The sequence below is a fragment of the Passer domesticus genome, chromosome 14 (assembly GCF_036417665.1).
Source record: "Passer domesticus isolate bPasDom1 chromosome 14, bPasDom1.hap1, whole genome shotgun sequence".
Taxonomy (NCBI): domain Eukaryota; kingdom Metazoa; phylum Chordata; class Aves; order Passeriformes; family Passeridae; genus Passer; species Passer domesticus.
Genome location: NC_087487.1, coordinates 3718408 through 3725303, shown reverse-complemented (window position 1 = coordinate 3725303; position 6896 = coordinate 3718408). Strand labels below are relative to the sequence as shown.

Sequence of the window (6896 nt, the reverse complement as noted above, 5' to 3'; positions counted from 1 at the left end):
CTAGATGCTGTGGATTTCAGTGGGCTCAGGAGGAGAAAGGCCCTTGCTCACGAAGTGAGGGTTGATGAACAGCTCAGGCATTTCCTGGTACTCCTCTGCCTTGTCCTCACGGAGATCAAAGAAAGTTTTCAGCAGGTCCAAATTGAGGTGGTGCATTGCCACGATGGTGATCCCCACCACCAAACAGAGCAGGCCTGGAAGCAAACATGCACTCTGGTTGAGTTCCTGTCACTCCAGCAGTGTCCCCACTCCACAGCTCTCCTTGGATTGTCCCTTGCCAGAGGACAATGCCTTTGCTTATGGAAGGTGGCCTTATATTGTATGAGCTGTTCTGAGCATCCTTAAAGCCCAGACGCAGGTCTGAAAACCCAGATGAGTGATCCCAATGTCTTTGCACCTCAGGAGCTACAAATGCCTCCATTTCCTCGAGATAAGGATGGTGTTTCCCCTTTTCCCACCCCTCTCCATGTCTCTGCCAGGATCTGCTTTGCCAGGCCCAGGCTGGGGCTCTGGGGAGCTGCACTTCCCACTTGGGGGGAAGCCCTGGGACACAGTGGTGTTTCCTGGGGCACCCCAATGTTCTCACCAATTGCTAGCATCAGCCAGAAGGATCCCCCATAGGCTACGTGCAGGGTCCTGGTGCCAATCTGGATCAGGCACATCGGGGAGTTCCTCACGGTGGAGAAGGAGAGCAGAGAGAAGATCATGAAGGCCCCTGTGGCCAGGACCATGTATCCTCCATAAACCAGGACAGGCATGGAGAGGAGGATGTTGGAGATGACCCACGTGCAAAAGGCAACCCTGGAGACAAGAGGAGACCAAGAGATGAGCGGTGTGAGTGCCATGGATCAGGATGCTGTGGGTGAGGATTTCCATGTGAGTGCCATGGATTAGGATGCTGTGGGTGAGGATTTCCATGTGAGTGCCATGGATTAGGATGCTCTGGGTGAGGATTTCCATGTGAGTGCCATGGATTAGGATGCTCTGGGTGAGGATTTCCATGCGAGTGCCATGGATTAGGATGCTGTGGGTGAGGATTTCCATGTGAGTGCTATGGATTAGGATGCTGTGGGTGAGGATTTCCATGTGGTAGGAGCAACCTGGGCTCCAAGTGCACTGTGGGAGGTGGAGAAGCTCTGTGGGCAGGCAGGAATGATCCCTAATCCCCACGCTGAGCAGGTACACGTGCAAGGCTCACATTGCTACATCCAGAAGGCAGAAACACAGATCTCCTCCTCCCTTTGCTCAGCCCACAGACAGCCCCAGCCTCGAGGAGGCTCTGGTGTATCTGGACCACCCCAGTTACCTGCCCCTCCACATGTGGGGCAGTGTGGACCCCGAGAGCAGCACCCAGGGCTGAGATAAGTGCAGAGCAGGCAAAGGTCATTTGCAGTAGCTCTGCACTTGCTGAGGAGTTGGGCTACAGAGGAAGGCCTCAGCTATGGAGCAGGGAGAACAGCACTGCAGTGGCTCCTGAGGGCCAGCACGTGGTGGAAGGGACCATCTCCTGCCAGCTGGGGACCAGCCCTCCCCAAGTGGGCACTGACATATCTCTGACCTTGCCAAAGAGTCAAGATCTACTCCACGATAACAGCAGCAGCATCTTTTCCTCACCTGATCCCAGTCTTAGATACAAAATCCACTCACAGGTAGGGTTGGGAGAGTTCTTCATGTGTCCACGGGCCTCTCTGGGCCACCAAGGACAGCAGCTTCAACTAAACCATGGGGATGGACTTCTGCCACCACCACCACATCACAGCAGGGACCTGCAGCACGTTCCTCTCTCCTGTGGATTTCTCCAGCAGGGAGAACCAGAACTTCTTCTCTGCTCACCCTAAAGTGTCTACAGTGCCCAGCCGGGCCCCCTACATGCACACAGCTTCCCCCCTGGGTGGGATGCATCCCACCCATCCCAAAGGCCTAGGGGAAAGGCAGCCAAGCTCTGCACACCCCTGCACGTCCCGGCTGCAGCAGGAGAGGAGGCTCACCAGAGCAGGGCTGAGGCGTAGTGGCCGGCGATGCGGTACTGCCTGTGCACGGCGCAGGGGCTCTGCCAGCTGAACTTCTCTGCCACGTACAGGATGGGGCTGGGCAGCCCCTTGTGCAGCCCCTGGCTGTAGCTGCGGTCGTAATCCTCTCCAAAGCTCCAGGGAAAGTGCTCGTTGTAGTTGATGGTCTCGTTGACCTGCTGCAGCGGGTTTCCTGCGGGAGGGAGCGCTGAGCTCCTGCCGCGCCAGCCCCGGGCACTGCCAGCCTGCAGCACGGGCACTGCAGGGGCACGGCAGCCTGCAGGCACGCCAGGGGCCCTGCAGGGCAGCTGCAGGCCTGCTGGGGCCACGGCCAGCCCCGAGGTGCAGGTGGGGACACAGACTCACCCCTGAGCGTGACGTTCACCCCGGCCAGGCCGATGTGCAGCCCGATGTCCGCGCTCACCTGGACCGGGCTGAAGGACTTGTAGGAGGTGTTTGCCTGCACCCAGCCACTCTCCCAGTCCCCGGTGAACTGGACAACTGCCAGGAAACATAAAGCTGGGGTTAAAGCAGGTCTGGTTTCAGGCTTTGCTGTGCTCAAGGGGAGAATCACAGGTGAGTGGCAGCATTCCCACCATGGCACTGGAAGGGAGTGTTAGGAGGGCAGGAATGCTGATTCAGCCACCAGGACGTGCCCCAACCAGCTCCCACACCCTGCAGAGCTCAGGTCCTCCCCTTGCTAAGCATCCACTCCCTGGATCCGGGAACAGCGGAGCTCAGATCCCCAGGCATGGACGTCATGATCTGATTTCTCCTTGGACATCCTCTCCAGAACTTTCCTGCAAGCTCCCCGCCATGGCAAGCACCACGCCAGCCAGGGACAGGGTTCAGAGATGAGCCTGTTTGTCAGCCGCAGGAACAGGGGTGAGTCTCATTTCACACATCCAGCTCCCTGAATTGCACTATTAGCGAATAGTAAAAGTCATTGTCAAAAGGAGGCGGTGGATAGGGGTGGGAAGTGCCATCACAGCTTGGGCACTCATTCCAGCTGGGGAAAAAAAAGAAAAATTGGAAGCTTTTCTGGTATATGTTTTTGGGAACAGGGTATCCTTTTCTGAAGCACTTCCACTTTGCAGTGGGCTTCATTTTCCAGCAGGGAAAGTAAAGCCGATGGTTTGATGTCAGGCTGAACAAAACCTTCCTGAGAAAATGTTCAGTTGCTGAGTCAACTTGTGAGAGCACTGATGCAGTGGGAGCTCCACAGGAATGTTTTTTGGCGGCAGGGGTGAGTGTGCCCTGCTGCTGCCAGACAGAAACTCTGACGCTGGCTCCTGAACAATTTGTTCTTCCCGTGTGCCCAAGCAGAGCCCGGGTGCAGCCCTGTCCCCGTGGTGCTGGGTGGCTCTGCAGGGCCCAGCTGGCTGTGGCCGTGGCACCAGCCCTGGCCTCTGCCACCTCCAGCCACGGTCCCAGGTTGCTCTGGTGGCATCCCCAGGGTGGCAACCTCATGCTGGGGTGGTCCCAGTGTCCCACAGCTGGCTGCCTAATTCTAGTGGTTAAATCAGAGCTGAATCTTTGAGGTTATCATTATCCCTCTCCTTCACCATCCCTCTCCAAGCAGTCCAGCAATCCATCTTGTCCTTCACAGAGGGAGGGATGCTTTAGTTTAGGGTCAGGGCTGGTTTCTCTTGCCACCTGGCATCTTCTGTCCCCTCAGTACATCTTTTCTTACCCATCCTGTTGCCCTGAGTTGGAAATCCCACTGCCTGGTTTCCACCATCAATTATTGCAGGAGATTTCCTGTTTTTTACTAATTGAATCCTCTCTTTCATCTCCTCTGACCTTGCTCCTTGGGAGGGCTTTACCCCACTGCTGCAATCTCTGCCCTGCCTGTGCTTTATTCCAACCTGCTCCCTCCACATCCCTGCAAGGCTCCTCACAATCTCCAAGCAGGCAGCACAAGAGGGCTCACAGAGTTGGAGGAAATAATGGAAAACTGGCGAGGGGGATTGTAAACACACTCAAGCAGTGTGTAGCTGGGTGTAGAAAACCCAGAGATCCCAGTGAGCACTGTCTAGCTCCCTGTGCTGGAGAAGTGGAGCACCTATTGAACAAGCTCCAGATCCAGCCCTGTTACAGGGAAGATCAAAGTACATCGGTGAGCTACACCTGCACAAATCCCTGAAACACAGGTGAAAACAGGTTTGGTGATCCTCGGTGCCAGTCCCTTCCTTGTCTCTGCCCAGTGCTGCTTTGGGGGTCCCCTGGAGGGCGGGGGAATGAAAATAAATCTGCTCTCTGCATTTCATCCATGCCTTTGTGGCTGTTCCTGCACCCTGCCTGTGTGGGGTCACACACACAGCTGGAGGAACACGGGGCTGTGCTGCCTGGTGGAGCTGGGGCTGTTTGAGTTACAGCCACCAAAACTCCCTGCAGTAACCACGGGCACCTCCAAGCAGGGAAGGGAAAGCCATTCTGGGAAGCTGTGTGCCCGCTTTGCACAGCAGGGGTAAGGCAGACCCCACGGCCAGCTGTGGCTGTGCCCCCAGCTCACATTTCCCTGCCACAGACCCTGCCCCGGGGCTCAACCCTGCCCCAGCCCCATCCCCAGGGCAGCACTCACCCACAATCACCACTCCCACGAAGAGGCTGAGGAGAACACGGAGAGTCCAGTAGAGCCTCTGCAGGGAGAGAGGTGGGACATCAGGCAGGCAGGAGCAGCCCTGCCTGTCCTCCTGCCTCCCCAAACCCCCCGGCATGCAGGGGGAGCAGCATCCCCGGGGTCACGCACCGCCCGGCCGCGGATGCCCGGCGTGATGAGCAGGAAGCTGCAGGCCAGCGTCAGGAACACCACGATGACTATGATGGAGCTGATGTCAAACACAGCAGCCTTCCTCTGCTGCGGGTAGAAGGGGTAGACGCCGTCGAAGAGAGTCATCCTGCGCCTCCAGGAGCCTGTGGGAGAGAGCTGGTGGCAGCGGGGACCCTGCCCTGCCCTGCCCTGCCCTGCCTGGGTGCCTGCAGCCCGAGGTGGCTCAGCTCTGGAAGAACCAGCTGAGGGAGGTTCACCTAAAGGGTCCCCAGAGGGACCAGGAAATGTGACGCTGCAAGCGAGCGGGCGGGCAGAACCCTCCCCAGCAGAGAGCACGCCACCCAAAAACCCTCAGAGGAGGAGAGGAGTGCCCGGGGCAGGGCTCCAGGGATGTGGCAGCCCCAGGAACCACAAAGCCCTTGTCCTGCTGCAGTGCGAGGAGCAGGAACCTGTTGAGCAGCTCCTGCCTGGACAGGGCCAGGGCTTTCTGCTTCAGGGTGAGCCCCTGGGGGAAATGCCCGAGCCCACTGGGGGAACTTCCCCGTGGGGAAAGAATGCAGCAGAGTTTTCCTTCAAAATTACAAGGAACCACTGAAAACATGGATTTCACAACAGCAAAATTCTCCCCGGCCAAGGGCCAGCGGTGCCAAGTGGAACAAAGCCCACTACTCCCATTCCTGCCTATTTCCTCCAAGAAGATTTTCCCCAGGAGCTGCTGGTCCGGCGAAGGAGGAAGAGGAAGGATTGGTCCTGCACTTGGCAAGAGGGGCCAGAAGCAGCCCCTGCTCCCAGGATGAGGGTCCAAAGAACATTCAAAACTCCGTGAGCACATCTCAAGGCTAAAGGAAGCTGAATTCTATAAAATTAAAAGGTGTGTGTAATTCACACAGATGACTTTGAACTTCCTCTGGCACTCCAATTCCAGCAATTACACACCTTATTCCTGTGCCTGGGCTAGCTCTTTTCTACCAAAACTGATAATGTGCTTAGTCCTCTTGTTTTGCTTATTTAATAGCCTCTCTGCTTGTAACTGCCCCAGGAAGTTTGCTAAACTCAGGGAATGCCAGAGCTGATCTGACTTGTGTCCAAGCAGAATTTTATTCTGTTCCTGTATGGAGCAGGTGATTTTATTCTCATTTTCCAAAAACAGTTTAAATCACATTTTTAGGTAAGATCCAACCCAGAACAATTCAGCCACAAAAAGCTGATCCCAAATCCCTGGAGGTGAGTGGGGATCACAATAATTATCACAAACCAGTTTGTTTATGAATTGCTTTATGTATTGAAAGCTGAATTGCTTTTCAATACATAAAGCAATATTTGATTTGAGAATAATTTTCTGTCCAGTAACCCAGATAATAACAGCAAAGAGTGGAGCAAAGACTGGGATTTTACAATGGCTCTGAATTTAGCTTGACTGCTACAGACTGACAGAGCTGTCGTGTGCCCTTATAAATCTTCTTTGGGGCTATTTTGCTGTAACATCTTTGGGTTATTTCCTTGGAAAGTCAAACCCAGAAAAAGGCAGCCTTCAAGCTCTGTGATTACCTGGCAAGAGGAGCTGCAGCTGATTCCTGATGCTGCTGAAGCCCAGCAAAAGTGCCCACAAAACAGTCAGAGCTGCTGCAAGAAAAGAAATAAATGAGTAGCTTAACCTAGGGCACATTAAATCGTAATGGCTTGAATTCCACTTGTTCCTGGTACCTTTGCCCAAATTTCCTATGAGATAAAATGAAGCAGGAAACATTTCCAAGTCTATATTCACCAAAACAAAAGTCTTCGGAGTTTAAAATGTTAAAAACTAGAACATAACATGGAAAATGCTGTTTTGTTAAGTCTAAATTTAACTTTCAACCAACACCAATGGGTGTTTGCATTTCAGTACTCTGGGACTCGTTTTACAGAGAATTTCCAGGGAAATAACTCTTTTGCTGTCTGTCCATCTTTCTCCCTTGATTGCCCTTCCAGCATTTTTGCAGCTCTTTGGCATTTTTGCAGCTTTCAAGTGGAAAAGTGATGCCTACAGCTCACGGCAGGAAAAACTGGACTTGTTTTACCTGGGGAAGCATCCTCCCCACTGAAGCATTGCTCCACCTTGGAGCCCCTGTGGGTCC

At 54.4% G+C, this 6896-nt stretch overlaps 1 protein-coding gene across 1 annotated transcript; it reads right to left on the bottom strand.

Annotated features, from left to right (window-relative positions):
* Positions 1 to 6401, bottom strand: DUOXA2 (dual oxidase maturation factor 2). Its single transcript, XM_064389266.1, has 7 exons — positions 6331 to 6401; positions 4762 to 4925; positions 4594 to 4651; positions 2376 to 2510; positions 1989 to 2202; positions 587 to 801; positions 1 to 194 (listed from the first exon to the last, which is right to left on the bottom strand). The coding sequence occupies exons 2-7, from the start codon at positions 4906 to 4908 to the stop codon at positions 1 to 3; spliced, it is 963 nt and encodes a 320-aa protein (XP_064245336.1). The 5' UTR covers positions 4909 to 4925; positions 6331 to 6401.
* Between the last annotated feature and the right edge of the window lie 495 nt (positions 6402 to 6896).